Source organism: Stenella coeruleoalba (assembly GCF_951394435.1).
Source record: "Stenella coeruleoalba genome assembly, chromosome: 2".
Classification (NCBI taxonomy): Eukaryota; Metazoa; Chordata; class Mammalia; order Artiodactyla; family Delphinidae; genus Stenella; species Stenella coeruleoalba.
In genome coordinates, this window is record NC_137147.1 from 92,294,280 (window position 1) to 92,313,470 (window position 19,191).

Below are 19,191 nucleotides of genomic sequence, written 5' to 3' on the forward strand. Positions count from 1 at the left end.
TGCCCTGTGCCAGGGGAAGCTGACCTATTTAATCCTTGCCCTTTGGCCATTGATCGGGCGTGGCCAATAGGTGGTACTGACAGAAACTCATGGGGCCAGAGGAGAGGAAAATGGGGTATGTATTCCTGGCTTCTTTTGAGCTGAGTCAGCAGTGGCCACTTCCTCTACAGGTAGCCCTCAGCTACAGCTCCAGGTCCAGCAATTGCTTCCTCCTTTTGCTCCTTCAGGTCTAGAAGTAGCATTGCCACCTATGTTGTTGCTACCCTATGTGCTTTTTCTCACAACCCTTTAAGTAGTCCCTTCATTATTAATCTTTCTCCAATCTACCCCCGTTCCAAGGTGACATGTCTTTCCTGCCAAGACCCTGACTAACCGGCCCATACTATCACAAAAGTAAAAGCATATTCAAGCATTAACTGCAGAAGACACAAAAAGAGACTTAGTATTTAGTCACGTCTGTATCTAACCTGAAAATAGTCCCCTAAATTGACTAGCTGGCATCACAGAAAAGGACCAAGCAGTTTACCACCTAAAAGCTGAGGGGCCCACTCTCTGGGCCTCAGGATGCTCAGGCTTTGCCAAGGGGTCTTGGGATTGGCACAGATGGAGTCTGGAAGGACTAGAAACAGTAATCCCACGTATGAGTTCAGAGGAGATATAAATCTGTCAGTCACTGGCAAATAGAGAGCTATTGAGGCTAGGGTACACGCAATCACCTAGGAGAGAATAGAGCTTGTCTGGATTTAGAATGTTTGGTTTGCCCAAGGCTTTGTTTTAAATCTTTGAATTTGAATGACCTTTGGATTATGGAGACTTCAAAACTCTCTGCTGTCTTATACCTTAATTATTTACATTAGTCGCCCGACTTTTGAAGTTATTTGATATTGTAATTTCTGGTATAATGAGCAGAGGATGTGAGAATGCCTAATATCTACCAACTCCAAAAACTTAGACAAAGACTAGAGATATAGGATAAATAATACTTCACTAGGTGGAAGCAGGTTTGCGATCCAATTCTGGTCTTACCACTAATTGGTTGTATGTTCATTAGAAAATCTTTAGTTCCTTACAGGCTTTAGTTTCCTCAAGTATAAAATGAGGGTGTGAGTCTAGTTATTGAAGCCCCCTTGCTATTATCATAAACAGGCTCTGGCTCTATGACATCTATTTTAATCATCAAATAAGTAACCATAGAGTTTCTTATGGTATTTACCAAAAGAGCTTCATTCAAAAATTTCAAATGGATCTCTATTTTCTACTTCTGAGAAGTCACAGTTGAAACTGAGACCTTAGGAATGCTCAAAAGCAAATACTTACATAATCATCTGTGGCATCTTTGACAGCTGTCATAGTTACCACCAGGACCAAAGGTACAATGGTGGTAAACCAGGTCAAGGAGGAAATTTCTGGAATCAGCTGAAACAAATATTTCAAGTAGTTTAGGGCTTTTAAATTTCATAAAGATGGCTTTCAATTTTTGTCAATTTTATGACTTGACAGAAATTAATGAAATGATATTCAGATATTTGTACAAATATGGAACAGCTTTTCAATAATTTAAGTGTTTGCACTCAGGTATAAGACACATAGAATAGACGTATCATTGAAACAATTTTCAGACTGCCTGACAAAAATTAAATTTTTACAGCAAGTTGAGAAGCTTCTTGAAATCTTTCACAAATGATGATCTTTCTCTAGGATGATAAATGTCACCTATCTTTTCTCAGCTTCTCATTTCAACTTTTCACAGTTTTACCAATTCCCAAAGAGAGAATCTTTTTTTTTTTTTTTTTGCGGTATGCAGGCCTCTCACTGTTGTGGCCTCTCCCGTTGCAGAGCACAGGCTCCGGATGCGCAGGCTCAGCGGCCATGGCTCACGCCACTCCGCGGCATGTGGGATTTCCCGGACCGGGGCACGAAGCCGTGTCCCCTGCATCAGCAGGCGGACTCTCAACCACTGCGCCACCAGGGAAGCCCAAGAGAGAATCTTTGAGCACCTACCCTGCACCAGACACTGTGCCAAGTACTTTTAGATATTATGTCATTCGATCCTCAGAGAAGTTTTTTGAGTTAGATTCTGTACCAGAGGTGTTTTGCACAAACCCAGAGTGCTTACATTCCATGTAAATAGCACCCTGAGTGCACAGCATAGAATACACTGTGAATGGCAGCCTGGAGTCAGGAAATGCCACGGCCCTGGGTTTCCGTTTTATTTAAAAAAAGTATCTGAGAAGTCAAACAACTAAGCCAAGAACATACACTGCTAAAACTTGAACCTAGGTCTATTTAACTCCAAAGCTTGGACCTGTACCTATAAAGCCACCCATCTGAGAGAGACACAGTGACAGTTGACATGACTCCCTTACAAAGGTAGTTTTCAAGTGGGGCTCATTTTGGAGCTACGTCGGGGCCATCAGGCAGGGAAGGATGGGTGGAGATGGTCAGTGTGTGGCAATCAGGCCCCATCGAAACAGCACTACAATAAATTTATTGTAGTGCTGTTTTATGTAATTTTATGTAATAACTTCCAAATAAAATTTAAAAAAAAAACAAACCTCAAAAGCCTCTGAAGTACCAACAAAAATATTAGGCTGGGTGGCAGAAAAGCTGGATTCTAGTCTGAGTTCTATCATTAACTCATGGTAAAACCCTTACACCTCACTTAACTTCTCCAAGTCTCATTTATTCACCAATAAAAGAAAGGAGGTTGTACTGAACCATCCCAAAGATCCCTTCCAGATATAAAACTATCTGAACAAGAGCCTTTGGCCATAAATAAGAAACCCATTAGAGAAATGAGCTCAAAATTCTAGAACAGTGTAAAGGGTTCTATGAGGAAACCAAAATTCATGGGGGAAAAAGAAAGTCTCCTCAAAAATTGTAAGGTATATTTTCACTGTTATTTTTTCTTGTTCAGCATCCAGTTCTTCTCAACTCTACCCTTAATTCTAAAAGAACTACCCCACCCCTCTACTTGTAATTTTGTACATGTAATTTTGGTGGACTGATTCCATCCAGCTGGCTCCTAGGCTTTGGCATGTGATCTAGGTCAAGGCAATTCCTGAGCCACAGTGATTGATTTAGGATAGGAAGGTAACAGCATGGTCCAATTACAACTAATCCCAAGACTTGCTGCAGCAACAGAAAAAGTGATTCATTCTCATTCTCTCTCTCCCTCTCCCTCTTTACTCTTCCCCCTCCCTCTTCCTCTCTCCCCTTCTCCCCCTGTGCCTCTGCCTCCCTTTTACGTGGGAGTTGAAGCTAGGAGAATAAAAGTCTAAAGTTTTCAAGAATCACCAAGTAGAGAGGGCCTGTAAAGTAACCATGGAGGAAATAGAAAAACAGAAGTTACATCCTGTTAGAATAGTTTGCCCATGAATTGTCATACATAAAATACATTAAGTGAATTTAGATGTCTACCACTTACAACCAAAAGATTCTTAACAGTTATTCTATTGAATAAGTAGTTATTCAATTAAAGAAAAAATAGTACTCAAGGTATAATCCAGATTGTACATATCTAGTCCATCTTCTTATTTTCTATAATTAACACATAGCCCAGTACATGCTGAATCTACCAGTTTGATCTGATTAAATCACTCTAAAGTAAATACTAGGTAAATAACTGGCTAATATGAGCTGTTTATATGTATGTAAATTCTTTGATTTATGCCTTTTCTTCCTAAAATATCAATAAAAGCTGAAATTTCATTTCGGTTCAAATTTTAGTCAAATGGGAAGAAAAAGAAAGGTTTCTAACTACCAAGTAACCACTCAAAACTATCAGAAATAGTCACAGTGAAATAACATATAGCACACATCATTTATTATATATATATATAAAATACATCATTGTTCTTAGATGCAAATGAAATTTGCCAAATTAAGTTCCACAAAGTACTACTCAGCTAGACTCTTTGCTTCAACTCTCTCAATACCCATACTGTGAATGTGATAGGGAGATAAAGAAAGGAAGGAGGCTATGAACAGTAATTATTAGGCTCTGGTTTGGTTCAAATAAAGTACAAGGCAGCATTTTAAAATGACCTCAGTGTTTAAAATGATGAATGTACTAGTTTTTACCCATTCCTAGCCCTCCCACCGTTGTGAAGAGAAACAGCAATAATAACTAAATAATTAAAAATCTGATAAAGCTGATTTTCTCTAAGCATGAACATTTAGCTAAGTAAAATAACTTATTTTTTCAAGTTATATGAATATTTTAAACAAACAGATGATGAAATACAACCTAAACATTACCTGTAAAATCAGAAGGAAAAGGAAATACACATTTGCCACTCTTTGAAACTGTTCAAATAAATTAATGGGCAAGAAGGTGAGAATGTTGTACTTGCATGTGTGGATACGATTATCCTGAAAAAGAAACAGCATCACATTAGTTTGGGGCGAAGCATTGCTCATTATCAAATAGCTCTAAACTTACAAGACTGAGCATGAGTTATACCAGAGCAAGAAAGATAAGCCAACTATCTAGGAAATTTCAAACTCTGTGTGGGCCAAGGGTTTCATTTTTCCCAAGATGACATGATCCTGATACTACGTGCAATTACTGTTCAATTCCATAAAATCACCCATGACTAAAAAATTTATCAAGTGCAAAAGTCTGCCCCTGACTTTTTTTATTCTTATGTTTCATTCATTTGGCAGCGATTTCTTGAGAACCTACTGTATGCAGACACTGAGCTCATGCTGGGTCTCGTGAGGTAAGAAGGAACTTTAAGGATCACCTGGTTCACCTTCCCAAAGCATGACCCTGTACATAACTCTGACAAGGGTCCCCTAGGTCTGTCTTTGAAAGTTTTCTGATAGGAAACTGATCACCTTGCCAGGCAGCCTATTTCTATTTCAGAATGGGAATTGCTAGAAAGGTCTTTATTATGAGAGACTCAAATCTGCCTCCCTGTAAATTTTGCCATATGCCAAATTCCATCCCTGGGGCCACCTAAATCAAGTCTAAGCTCTTTCCATGTTGACAACCTTCAAATACTTGAAGATGACTCAGAAGACTCCCCTAAATCTTCTCCACTATGATCTAGACAGTCCCAAAACCCTCAGCCATTCTCCATGACTTTTCATGGACATCTTTTCCAGGTCAGCCTCTTCTGCATCCATCCCAACCTCTCTGCATCTCTCTTAAAACATGGTGTCCAGAAGTAAACCTAAACACATACTGCAGATCTGCTTCAACTGATCCGTGTACAAAAGAAATTTTGATGTTCCACATTCTGGATTATTGTACTAATATGCCTTAAAAATTCATTAGCATTTTGTCATTTAATCTCACTGTTTATTCATATTGAGGGTTTTTTTAATTTTAGAATTTTATTTATTTATTTTTATACAGCAGGTTCTTATTAGTTATCCATTTTATACATATTAGTGTATATATGTCAATCCCAATCTCCCAATTCATCACACCACCACACCCCCCTGCCACTTTCCCCCATTGGTGTCCATACGTTTGTTCTCTATATCTGTGTCTCTATTTCTGCCCTTCAAACTGGTTCATCTGTACCATTTTTCTAGGCTCCACATATATACTCATATTGAGTTTTGATGAACTAAAATCTCTAGGTCATTTCTTCATCAATCACTAACAAATCAGGGCTCCCCTTCCTAAACATTCACAGTTGATTTTGTTTCAAATACTGATGATCTTTCATATATTCCTATTATACAAGCCAAATGAAAACAATTAATCTTGAGTGTTGTATCCTAAAGTAGTAAACATTCCTCCCAGCTTTATGTCATCAAAAAATTTCAAACACATGCCTTTTATATAGTCTTCCAAAGCTATATAAAACTAATACATTAAAAAGTTCAGAGCTAAAAACCAAAAAACAATTTTTAAATTAAGGAAATAAGACTATGGCAAGCTACTAGAGACTTCTCCACAGATTAATGTTAATATCTTTTTCAGGTGTTTATATCTACCTAACTATATTCCCACGAGGCTTAACTCTACCTTATTCACAAAGATAGCAGGAGAAATTTGGGGTGACAGATCTTACTGACATTCAGAATCAACATATCCAGAGAATTTCCATCCACTAATATTTCAAAATGGAGGTTAGTCTGTGTGACCTATTTTTTTTTAATTTATTTTTTACTGAAGTATATTCTATTTACAATTTTGTGTTAGTTTCTGGTATACAGCAAAGTGATTCAGATATATATATATATTCTTTATATATATATTCTTATATGTATGTTCTTTTTCATATTCTTTTTCATTATAGTTTATTACAGGATATTAAATATAGCTCCCTGTGCTATAGAGTAGGACGTTTCTGTTTATCCATTCTATACACAATAGTTTGCACCTGCTAACCCCAAACTCCCAATCCATTCATCCGCCACCCCCTGTTCCCCTTGGCAACCACAAGTCTGTGCTCTATGTCTGTGAGTCTGCTCCTGTTTCGTAGATAGGGTCATTTGTGTCATATTTTAGATTCCACATATAAGTAATATATGGTATTTGTCTTTCTCTTTCTCACTTACTTCACTTAGTATGATAATCTCTAGGTCCACCCATGTTGCAGCAAATGGTGTTATTTCATTCCTCTGTATGGCTGAGTAGTATTCCATTTTATATATATATATATATATATATATATATATATTACCATATCTTCTTTATCCATTCATCTGTCAATGGAGATTTAGGTTGCTTTCATATCTTGGCTATTGTAAATAGTGCTCAATGAACATTGGGGTGCATGTATCTTTTCAAATTAGAGTTTTGTCTGGACATATGCCCAGGAGTGGGACTGCTGGATCATACAGCAACTCTATTTTTAGTTTTTTGAGGAACATCCATTTGTTTATTTGTTTTCCATAGTGGCTGCACCAACTTACGTTTCCACAAACAGTGCAGGAGGGTTCCCTTTTCTCCACAACCTCTCCAGCACTTGTTATTTGTAGACTTTTTAATGATGGCCATTCTGACCAGTGTGAGGTGGTACCTCATTGCAGATCTGATTTACATCTCTCTAATAATTAGCTATGTTGAGCATCTTTTCATGTGCCTATTGGCCATCTGTATGTTGTCTTTGGAGAAATGCCTATTTAGGTCTTCTGCCCATTTTTTGACTGGGTTGTTTTTTGTGGCTGAGCTGTTTGTATATTTTGGAAATTAAGCTCTCTTCAGTCTCATCATTTGCAAATATTTTCTTCCAGTCCGTAGATTGTCATTTCTTTTTGTTTCTGGTTTCCTTTGCTGTGCAAAAGCTTATAAGTTTGATTAGGTCCCATTTGTTTATTTTTGCTTTTATTTCTATTGCCCTAGGAGACTGACTTAAGAAAACACTTGTATGATTTATGTCAGAGAATGTTTTGCCTATGTTCTCCTCTAGGAGTTTTATGATGTCACATCTTCTATTTAAGTCTTTAAGCCATCTTGAGTTAATTTTTGTGTGTGGTGTGAGGGTGTGTTATAACTTCATTGATTTACATGTAGCTGTCCACCTTTCCCAACACCACATGCTGAACAGACTCTTTTCTCCATTGTATATTCACACCTCCTTTGTCAAAGATTGATTGACTATAGGTGTGTGGGTTTATTTATGGGCTCTCTATTTTATTTCATTGATCCATATGTCTGTTTTCGTGCAAATACCATGTGGTTTTGATGACTGTAGTTTTGTACTATTGTCTGAAGTCTGGGAGGGTTATTCCTCCTGCTTTGTTCTTTTGCCTCAGAATTGCTTTGGCACTTCTGGGTCTTTTATGACCCAGAATTGGGTTCCACATAAATTTTAGGATTATTTGTTCTGTGAAAAATCTCATGGGTAATTTGACAGGGATCACATTAAATCTGTAGATTGCTTTGGGTAGTATGGCCATTTTAACAATATTAATTCTTCCAATCCAAGAGCCTGGGATATCTTTCCATTTCTTGAATCATCTTCAATTTCCTTTATCAATGTTTTATAGTTCTCAGCATATGTCTTTCAGCTCCCTGGTGAGGTTTATCCCTAAGTATTTTATTTTATGTGATTTTAAAAAGGACTTTTTTTTTGCATTCCCTTTCTGATATTTCATTGTTAGTGTAAGGAAATGTAACCAATTTCTGTATGTTAATCTTGTATCCTGCTACCTTGCTGAATTTGTTTATCAGTTCTAGTAGTTTTTTGTGTGGAGTCTTTAGGGTTTTCCATATACAGTATCGTGTCATCTGCTTATAATGACAGTTTTACCTCTTCTCTACCAGTTTGAATACCTTTAATTTCTTTTTCTTGTCTGATTGCTGTAGCTAGGACTTCCAATACTATGTTAAGTGAGGGTAGACATCCTTGTCTTGTTCCAGATTTTAGCAGGAAGGCTTTTAGCTTTTCACCATTGAATATTAATTTGGCTGTGAGTTTGTCATAAATAATTTTTATTATGTTGAGATATGTTCCCTCTATACACACTTTGGTAAGAGTTTTTATTGTGAATGGATGTCAAATTTTATCAAATGCTTTTTCTGCATCTATTGAGATGATCATATGGTTTTTGTCTTTCCTTTTGTGGATGTGGTATATCACATTGATTGATTTGCATATGTTGAACCATCCTTGTTACCCTGGGATGAATCCAACTTGATGATGGTGTATGATCTTTTTTATGTGTAGTTGGATTCAGTTTGCTAATATTTTGTTGAGAATTTTTACATCTTTATTCATCAAAGATATTGGTCTGTAATTTTCTTTTTTGGTAGTGTCTTTGTCTAGTTTTGGTATCAGGGTGATGGTGGCTTCATAGAATGACTTTGGGAGTGCTCCCACCTCTTTACTCTTTTGGAAGAGTTTGATAATGATCAATATAATTTCTTCATTGCATGCTTGGTAGAATTCCCCAGTGAAGCCCTCTGGTGCTGAACTTTTGCTTGCCATGAGTTTTTTTTTTTTTTTAATTACAGATTCCATTTCACTTCTAGTGATGGGTCTGTTCAAATTATCTATTTCTTCTTGATTCAATTCTGGTGGGCTGTATATTTCTAGAAAGTTGTCCATTTCTTCTAGGGTGTCCAGTTTGTTGGCATATAATTGTTCATAGTATTCTCTTAAAGTTTTTATTTTTTCCTGCAGAATTGGTTTTTATTTCTCCTCTTTCCTTTCTTCTTTTGTTTATTTGGGTCTTCTCTCTTTTCTTCTTGGTGAACTTGGCCAGAAGTTTGTCAATTTTTTACCCCTTTAAAGAACCAGCTCTTTGTTTTATCAATTTTTTTCTACTGTTTTTTTTAATCTCTATTTTATTTATTTCCTCTCTGATCTTTATTATCTCCTTCTTTCTGCTAACTTTAGGTTTTGTTTGTTCTTTTCCTAATTCTTTTAGGTGGTAAGTTAGGTCGTTTATCTCAGACTTTCCTTATTTCTGGAGGAAGGCCTGTATCACTATGAACTTCCCTCTTAGAACTGCTTTTGCTGCACCCCACAGATTTTGTATGGTTGTGCTTTCATTGCCATTTGTCTCAAGGTATTTTTTAAATTCCTCTTTGATTTCATCATTGACTCATTGTGTTTTTTTAGTAGCATGTTGTTGAATCTCCATGTAATCATTTTTTTCTCATTTCTCTTTCTGTGGTTGATTTCTAGTTTTATGCCATTGTGGTCAGGAAACATACTTGAGATAATTTCTCTCCTCCTAAATTTGTTGAGGCTTGTTTTGTGTCCTAGTATGTGGTCAATCCTAGAGAATGTTCCATGTGCACTTGAAAAGAATGTATATTCCATTATTTTTGGAAGTAATATCATGAAAATATCGATTAAGTCTAACTGTTCTATTATATTATTTAGGATCTCTGTTGCCTTATTGACTTTTTGTCTGGAAGATCTGTCCATTGATGTGAGTGGGGTGTTAAAGCCTCCTACTATTATTGCATTCTCATCAATTTCTCCCTTTACACATGTTAGTATTTGTTTTATGTATTTGAGTGCTCCTATATTATGTGCATATATGTTAACACATGTAAATTCTCTTCTTATATTGATCCTTCTACCATTATATAGTGTCCTTCTTTATCTTTCTTTATGGCCTTTGTTTTAAAGTCTATTTTGTCTGATACAAGTATTGCTACCCCTGCTTTCTTGTCATTTCCATTTGCATGAAATACCTTTTTCTGTCCCCTCACTTTCAATCTATGTGTGTTATTTGCCCTAAAATAGGTCTCTTGTAGGCAGCATATTGTAGACTTATGTTTTTTCAATCCAATCTGCCACTCTATATCTTTTGATTGGAGCATTTAGTCCATTGACATTTAAGGTAATTTTTGATAGATATGTATTTATTGCCATTTTAAACCTCGTTTTCCAGTTGGTTTTGTATTTATTCTTGTTCCTTTCTTTTTCTTTTTGTTCTTCCTTTTGTGGTTTGATGGTTTTCTTTTGTATTATGCTTGTGTTCTCTTCTTTTTGGTTTTTGTGAACCTATTGTATGCTTTTGATTTGTGGTTACCTTATTTTCCAAGTATGTTAACCCATTCCAATATCTACTTGCTTTAGATTGGTAGTCATATGCGCTCAAACACATTCTAAAAAAAAAAATCTACATTTTCTTACTCTCCTCCCCACATTTTATTATTTTGATGCCGTTTTTACATCTTCATGTATATCCTTTTGCTCTTCATTGTGGTTATCATCACTTTCACAAAATTTAAAAAAAAATTTTAAAAATCTGTGTACTGGCTTAAGTGATTTACTTTCTGATTGTGATTTTCTCTTTCCTATAGATTCTTGCTTCTTTTCTACCTAGAGAAAACCTTTTAATATTTCTTTTAGGATAGGTTTAGTACTGCTATATTCTTTTTATTTTTTGCGTGTCTGAGAAATTCTTTCTCTCTCCTTCTATTCTAAATGATAATCTTGCTGGGTAGAGTATCCTAGGTTGCAGATATTTCCCTTTCAGGACTTTAAACATATCTTGCTACTCCCTTCTGGCCAGCAACATTTCTGTAGAGAAATCAGCTGCTGGCCTTTTGGGGGTTCCCTTGTAACTAACTCTTTTTCTCTTGCTACCTTTAGAATCTTCCCGTTAATTTTTGCCATTTTAATTATAGTATGTCTTGGTGTGGGTCTGTTTGGTTCATCTTGTTTGGGACTCTCTGTGCTTCTGGTACCTAGATATCTGTTTCCTTCTTTAGGTTTGGGAAGTTTTAAGCCATAATTTCTTCAAATACATTTTTGATCCCCTCTTCTCTTCTTCTCTTCTTACCTATTATGTGTAGATTGGCATGCTTTATATTATCCCATAGGCCGTGTATATTGCTTTCTCTCTTTTTTTCATTTTTCTTTCTGCCTGCTGTTCTGATTGGGTGATTTCCATTAATCCATCTTCCATATCACTTATTCATTCTTCTTCATTATTCAGTTTGCTACTTATTGCCTTTAGCTCAGCTTTCATCTTAGCAAATGAGTTTTCTAATTTTTCTTGGTTCCTCTTTACAGTTTCTAGTTCCTTTTTACAATAATCTGCATTTCTGTCAACAGCCTTTCTTAATTCCTTCAGTATTTTTATTACTTCTTTTTTTAACTTGGAGTCTATTAGACCGGAGAGGTCTGTTTCATTTAATGTTCTTTCAGGAGAATTCTCTTGATCTTTTAATTAGGAATGGTTCCTCTCCTTCGTCATTTTACTTATATTTCTCTTACTCTATGAGTTTAGGAGAAAGTTATCTACTGTGGTCTTGGAGAGATGTTTTTATGTGGGGGCATCCCTGTGGAGCCTTGAATGAGTCTAATATTTTTGGTGTGTGGGCTGCTTTTAGTATGGATGCCTTCTGCGTCTTTCCTCAGTGTGTGCTGGCCATTTTCTCTTCGGTAGAGGGTGTGACTGGTGTGGTGATGAGAGCCTGCAATAGATATTGAGGGCCTCCTCTTTGTTCTGTGACAGTCACAGTCCTGTCAAGGGCAGGGCCTGCTCCCCAGTTATTGGAGTAGAAGCCCCCAGATCCATTTCTGAGCTGTGGTGTGAGGTAGGCAGGACTAGAGCACTCTGCTGGGGGATAAGCCACTGAGTATTCCTCCCCTGGAATTGTCCACCAGTGAGTATGCTCTGTGGTGTCACCTGATACGTGTGGTGTGGGCTCACAAAGTACACAGTCCTGCCTCAACTGTGGGAATGCAGGCAGTTGGCCTTGGTGTTCCTCCAGTGTTGTATTCACAAAGCCACCAGCACAGATCCGTAGGTGCAGATCCACTAAAGTCAAGTACCAGGACCTCAGTAGTCATGCACCTGGACCTGCCATGGGAGCTATGGAAGCAGCCCAGACACAGCCCCACCTCCATGTACACACGCCTGCCCGCAAAGCCTACTGCTGCTAATGCCGGACCTGACCCAGACACGGGAGCACCCGTAGTCCACTAGGATATCCTGCACGCACTGAGTTTACAAAGGCCCCAGTGGTTGTGGTGTAAATCTGTGGATCACACAGCCATGGAGAGAGGGCTCAGATTTCAGCCCTGCTTCCTACATCACGCAGCCCCTGGGGATCAGCTCTGATTTCAGCCCCGCCTCCACCTGTGGGCAATCCACTGGCTCTTGCACTCTCCCAGAGCTCATAGAGGTGGAGCCACACCCGCTGTAAGCACACCAAGAGTGAGACTGCTATGGTGGGGGCCCTGCTCCTCCCTTCATGCCCCCATTAACAATGGCACTTCACTTCTATGGTGGGCCTGGGCTCCTTCCATGTATACTCCCTGATTGCGGCCTGTATCACACTCCAGCCACCTCAGGCTGTCTCTGTGCAGTCAACCCCAATCCTTTCCCTGGGTCTGTCCTTTGAAGCCTGAGTTTAAGCACTCAGACACCGCATGCACCAGCAGACATGCGTCTAGGGCTAGGGACAGAAGGGAGGTGGCACAGACCATCTATACTGGTCTTTCTCTGTTCTGCCTGCTGCAAACCCACTGCTGCACTCTCCTCTGGGCCTCTGAAGCTCCCCTTCTGTCCCAGCTGATCTCCCCATCAGTGAAGCAACTTTCCAGGGTAAGGGAACCTCTCCTCTTTCACAGCTCGTTCCCAGAGAAACAGGTCCTATCCTGATTCTTTTTTTTTTTTTCTTTCATCCTACCAAGTTATATGGCAATCTTTCTTGCAATTCTGGCTGTCTGAGATCTTCTGTCCACATTCAGTAGGTATTCTGTGAGAATGGTTCCACATGTAGATATATTTTTGATACATTTGTGGGAGGAGGTGAGCTCCACCTCCTTCTATTCTGCCATCTTGATTGGAGCCTCCTGCCATGTGACTTGTTTTAAATGAACCTACACTGACTCCTAGCAATCACTACTACCTATTTAAAGAAAATACTGTCATCTGTTAAATCGCCATTTTTAACATCTACCAGGAATCAATGCATCCAGCTCTGTGAAACAAGCTGTGGGAGAGTAGGAGAGGTGTCAAGAGAAAGATTTGCAGCTTAGTTGGTCTGATGCATAGGATTGTGCTGAAAACTGTCTGTGAGCTGATGATGACTATTTTGCAGTGAGTTCTCTACCCAAGCGATGGACTGGGTAGGAAGGCTGTGAGAGCTGTTGGTCACAACACATTTTTCTAAAAAAGGGACTTGGAAAAATAATGGGGAAGAGGAAAGCTAAGGAGAAAAAGCAGTTAACCAGAAGGATCACATATTCCTAATTCTATTTTATATTTTCCTTCTAAGTTGAAACTAAAATAGAGGTTAAGCCTGTACCTTGCTAAAAGACACAGACAGAACATCTGCTGGGACCATGACATTCAAAACTGTAGGAGGAATTATAAAGAAACTCTCCTACAAAATTGAATTCCACATAGGTAAAGAGTAAATTGTATGGGATAAAGTGATAATGCCAAATGGGGACTGTGACATTTCTGTTTAAACTGATGTATAGCAATGATGTGTTTGTTCTACGGGCTCTGTTGTGACTTAGTCACAGATGATGTGAACCCTCATAGCTGACTGGGAACAAGGAACGACAGCTCCCCCACCTGGAGAATCTCTGTACCCTTTTACCTTTCTTTGTTTTTCATTCGAAAGGAATAAAACGTTTCCATTTCCACTGTCCTATCCAAGAATGTGAGCATGAGTAAGACCTTAATATGCAGTCATTTCATTGAGCCAGTCTGTTGGCTTACAGTCAAATTGTATCACAACTCATTCTATAATACAGCACGGAAGATCTTCACCACTATCCTCTTAGCACTACTTTTCCATGAAGGACTACTAGAAATACCACAATTCAGAAGAAAGGAGGAAGAAGTGGAGGAGGAGGAAAGCAAGGAGAAAGGAGAACATCTAGGGAACCTGCAGAGCATCTTTAGCGCTGACATACATCAGGCTGGAAGTCATGGCTTTAGTCTGTTAGCCAGGTGGACCAGTTAACTGACCCCATGATGAGGTAGGTTTAACCACACGGTCACAAGGAATCTTGGACCAAGACAGGCCTCCCATGTGGTGGGAAAGAGCCTTACCCTAAAGGAGCAGCAGGGACCATCTTCTCCCTGTAAGAAGCCCACTTTCAAGAGGAAGAGGGCAGAGCTGAGCTGAAGAGACCCAGATATTCCCCCAAGATTGATGCATCAAGTGAATAATTCCACGTCTCATGGGGCAGAGTGAGAAAACGGGTGGACAGAGAAATGTCACCCCAGCAGAGTCCCCTCCATCCGGAAGGCAACATCAGAATGAGGAAAAAGCATTGCTCCTCTAAAATACATTAATACAAAGACCCTGAGATAAGCAGAAGGTGGCACACCTGCAGATCTAAAAGAGGGACTATGAGGCTGGACTACAGAAGTCAGCACAAACTGAAGTTAGAGAGAGAAGTTTCTTGCAATCTATACTAAGGATTTTTGTCTTTATTTTAATGTCTGAAGTAATCCTGATAAAATTCTAATTTTAAACGATTACCCTAGCTATGGGGGCAGCGGGGGAGGGGGAGAACAAAGATGGAGGCGACAAAGAATAGACATGAGAAGACCAATGAGGAGGTCTTTCAGTTAGTACAGATGAGAGATGATGGGTGGCTTAGACCGGGGTGATGGCAGAAGGGGCAGCAATGAATAATAATAATAATAACAACAACAATAATAATAGCTGATATTTATCAAGCTCTTACTGTGTGTACTGTTCTAAGAGCTTTACACTTCATAGCTCATTTTATCCTCATAACATTCTTATGAAATAGGTATCATTATCCCCATTCTATAGAAGGGAAATCCAAGGTACAGTGACATTAAGTAGTTTATGCAAGATTGCACAGCTTATAAGTAGTGGAACCAAGATTTGAGTCAAGGTACTCTGCTTCCAGAATCCATTCTCTTCACCACTGTGCTTCTCCAGTTCACTGCAAAGCAGATGTCTCTTCTGCTTTCAGAGCAATCAGCCCTTGCTTTCTCCTCTACTCTGTATTTCTGGCCTGCTGTCACTTTCTCACCAAAGAAATACTGTCATGTCTACCCCCTCCTCTTGAGTCAACCCCCTCAGTAGGAGCCCCAGTTACCTACTGCCTAATGTATGGCCACAACGTCCTTGTACTCCCTTTCAATCCCCCTCAAAGCTCAATATACGCAAATAGTATAGCTAACCACTCCCTTATTTCAGCTTTCCAACAGCAGCAGCAAAAGTCCTTTACATTTGCAACACTGACTACTTGGTGGAGGGGAAGAATAAAGTAAAAAATGATATATTCTTCAAGGGGGACATGAAATAAAATATTCATAAAATAAGAAACATTATTTTTTATAATCAGATTTTGTTGTGTAATCATATTGCTTAAGAAAACAAAGCAAATAGACAGTAACAAACACTGCTAAACTAGGAAACAGAGCATTTGAGGAGTTTGCCTCAATCCTTCCACTGGCAAAATGGAGTTAATATTTCTCATTATACATTTATACAATTGTTGTGGAGATAAGGTGATATCATAGACATGAAAGCATCTTTGCTAAGTTGAAAAAATTACACAAATAGAGGATTTTTGTGAGCAATCCTCAAATAACCCAAATGGGTTTAGGAAATCCAACGTCTTAGGCAGGACAAACCGGGTATGCCATAGTAACAAACAATTCCAGAATCTTCATGGTTTAACATAATAAGGGTTTATTTTTTGCTCATACTACTTGTGCAGCATGAGCCAGCAGGGAGACTCTGCTCATCATAGTTACTCACAATGAACCAGCCACCACCTCAAACGCTTCCAGCTGCAGTACCAGAGGGAAAGAGAAAGTTCTGAAGAGTCTCACACGACAAGTTAATGCTTCAACCCAAATGCTCACAGCTCATTGACCAGAAAGCATAACCAGGGCTTCCCTGGTGGTGCAGTGGTTGAGAATCCGCCTGCCGATGCAGGGACACGGTTTTGTGTCCTGGTCCGGGAAGATCCCACATGCTGCGGAGCGGCTGGGCCCATGAGCCATGGCCGCTGAGCCTGCACGTCTGGAGCCTGTGCTCCGCAACAGGAGAGGCCACAACAGTGCGAGGCCCGCGTACCACAAAAAAAAAAAAAAAGAAAGCGTAACCATGTGTCCAAAAGGCAGAAAGCCAGAAACACTAATGGACACCACTAATGGCTATCACAACCAGAAATGGAAACTAACCCTAATATCTGAAGAGTGCAAGACACATCAGTTCCAAAAAGTAAATATCAAAAACAAACCTTAGTGCCCCCAATCCAGTCCTGTTTTAATGCCAGGTATAAGAGACATTTGACTATTTCCCCCTTCCCCTCAGCTAACAGTGCTCCAAGTTTCTTAGTCCTGTGATCTGGATGGACTTAACTCCCCTCCATAACTCCAGGGTCAGGCCCAGATCAGTTTAAACCAACTACATGGCCCATCCTCTTAATTACAATTTTGATTTCAGGGATTAGCACGTCACTATGTCATGTGATTAAGGTCTTACTAACACTCAGTCCTGGGAATTTGCTGGAGATGTAGGCTTCCTCTCTCTTACTAGATTCCAATCTGGAAGCAAGTAGCGTTAGCCGGCACTCACAGCATCTCGGGACCATGAGTGGAAGAGGCTGCAAAGAATAAATCCTGCACTGAAGATGCAGGGCCAGGAAATGCAGAGAACAAAACTAGACAAAGCCTCTCTTGGGGCTAGCCCTACTTCTGGACTTTTTAGTTATATGATCTGTCCATGTATTGTACTGTCTAAGTCAATTTTAGCTAATTTTTCTTTTACACCCAACCAATCGAATGCCAGGTAAGACCGTTAATAATATATACAAGATCTGGGCTTCCCTGGTGGTGCAGTGGTTGAGAGTCCGCCTGCTGATGCAGGTGACACGGGTTCGTGCCCCAGTCCGGGAAGATCCCACATGCCGCGGAGCAGCTGGGCCCGTGAGCCATGGCCGCTGAGCCTGAGCGTCCGGAGCCTGTGCTCCGCAATGGGAGAGGCCACAACAGTGAGAGGCCCGCATACCGAAAAAAAAAAAGAAAAAGAAAAAAAAAAAAAATACAAGATCAGTTTACATTTTTATATAGTAGTTTACTTTTATCTCTATATTTGCTTTAAACAGTGAGTCATGGAAGGCTGAGCCTAAATGCGTTTGGAGGTTGTCTGGGGACACTGCCTGCGTCTGTGAATCCCACAGGCCAAACCCCAGGAGTTTTCGCAATGAGTACCAAATTTTCAGCACTAGCAAAAGGTCTTCCCACATGTGAGGAAACATTTTTATGTCATGACAGGTATAAAAAGTAACTGAGGGATCTTGAGTGGGGAAAAAGCCTGTTTTTCTTACCAGAAGAGGAGACAGATATAGTATTGTTACAGTACAATCTGGATTCCAGAGAGAGAAATAGCCCTGACTCTTAAGGGAGAGATTATCTCTAAACCATAAAATGAAAACCAAAAAGAGACTGTGCCCACAGACTACTTGCATTAAAAAGGAAGTGGCCTAAAGGCATTTGCACCATGCGGGAAATACGCAAAACACCCATGTTTATGCAAAGATCCCCAAAGAATGCATGTATGGGGCAAGCGGGCCTGGAGATTGGCTGTCTGGCACCTCACTGGTACCAAGCAGACGCACAACTCCTCAGTATTAGTCAAATGTTGCCCACTGAAGAGTCTACAGCGTTCCAGCTTGGGAGGAATGGAGAGGTGATAATGCTCCTCTATGAACTATTAAGGGAGGGCCAACCCACAGAAGGGGCTTTACAGAGAGCTGTCGACAAACCTTGGCTACAATCAGTATCATCACCACCATCAGCAGCAGTATAACATTCTCCTGAGCCTGGGCTCCCCATCATGAACAAAAACTTGTGGGAGTGAAAGAGCAGAGGCCACAGTTCTCCCAACGTTCATCTATTCATTCTACTAAGGGCCTTCTATGTGTCAGGCACTGTGTCATTGAGTCAGGACTACAGAGCTGAATAAAGTCCCTACCCTCCTACAGCAAGTTTGCACTTTAGTTGTAGAGAGAGAGGCAGACAATAAACTTGTAAACTGACGACACAATTTAAGATAGTGATCAATGCTATGAAGAAAACAGTGAGCAATAGAGCAGCAGCACCTTGCCTGACAAGATTCCCTTAAGAAGCCTGCTTGTTTGGCTTTCCAGGTTAATGCAAACTCAAGATTACCCTATCTGATGAAACCGCTGGGGTACCTGTCCCCTAGGGGATGCCCCAAACAGTTCTTCAGGCTAGCAGGAAAAAAAATTAGGAAGAACTTCCATAATATATTTTAACAAAAAATTCAAAAGTTAAGGTTCCCTACTGTTTAATGTGCAGACTGTCTTTATTATATATGTATACACATACATAATCATACAAACATAAATACACTTATATAAATACATATATATGTAAATATTATAATTATATATATATAAAGTAAATATGACTATATTGGGAAAGTTTTCTTTTTACAAGTAGGAAGCATGATCAAAAAGTTTGAAGACTGTATAGTTTTGCTTGTTATCATTGGTGTATTTGTTTATTAGCTCGGTTGCTCTCTTTCTTTCTAATTACTTTTTTATTTTAATAATTGATTTTTTATTTTAATAACTTTATTTTATTTATTTATTTTTTTCTTTCTTTCTTTTTTATTTCTTTTCGCCCTTTTGTTCTGAGCCGTGTGGCTGACAGGGTCTTGGTGCACCAGCCAGGCATCAGGCCTGAGCCTCAGAGATGGGAGAGCTGAGTTCGGGACATTGGTCCACTAAAGACCTCCCAGGCCCTCATAATACCAATTGATGAGCGCTC

The 19,191-nt window shown here is 39.3% G+C and overlaps 1 protein-coding gene across 4 annotated transcripts in view; it reads right to left on the minus strand.

The window, feature by feature from the left end:
- The window catches only part of ATP8B4 (ATPase phospholipid transporting 8B4 (putative)), a 258,761-nt gene that overhangs the window by 173,958 nt on the left and 65,612 nt on the right, over window positions 1-19,191 (minus strand). For all 4 annotated transcript variants that reach the window (XM_079914504.1, XM_079914503.1, XM_079914502.1 and 1 more), the window contains 2 exons: window positions 4,261-4,374; window positions 1,318-1,416 (listed from right to left, as the gene is read on the minus strand). In XM_079914504.1, the coding sequence (XP_079770630.1) occupies window positions 1,318-1,416; window positions 4,261-4,374 (213 nt within the window). The remainder of the gene's footprint in view (window positions 1-1,317; window positions 1,417-4,260; window positions 4,375-19,191) is intronic.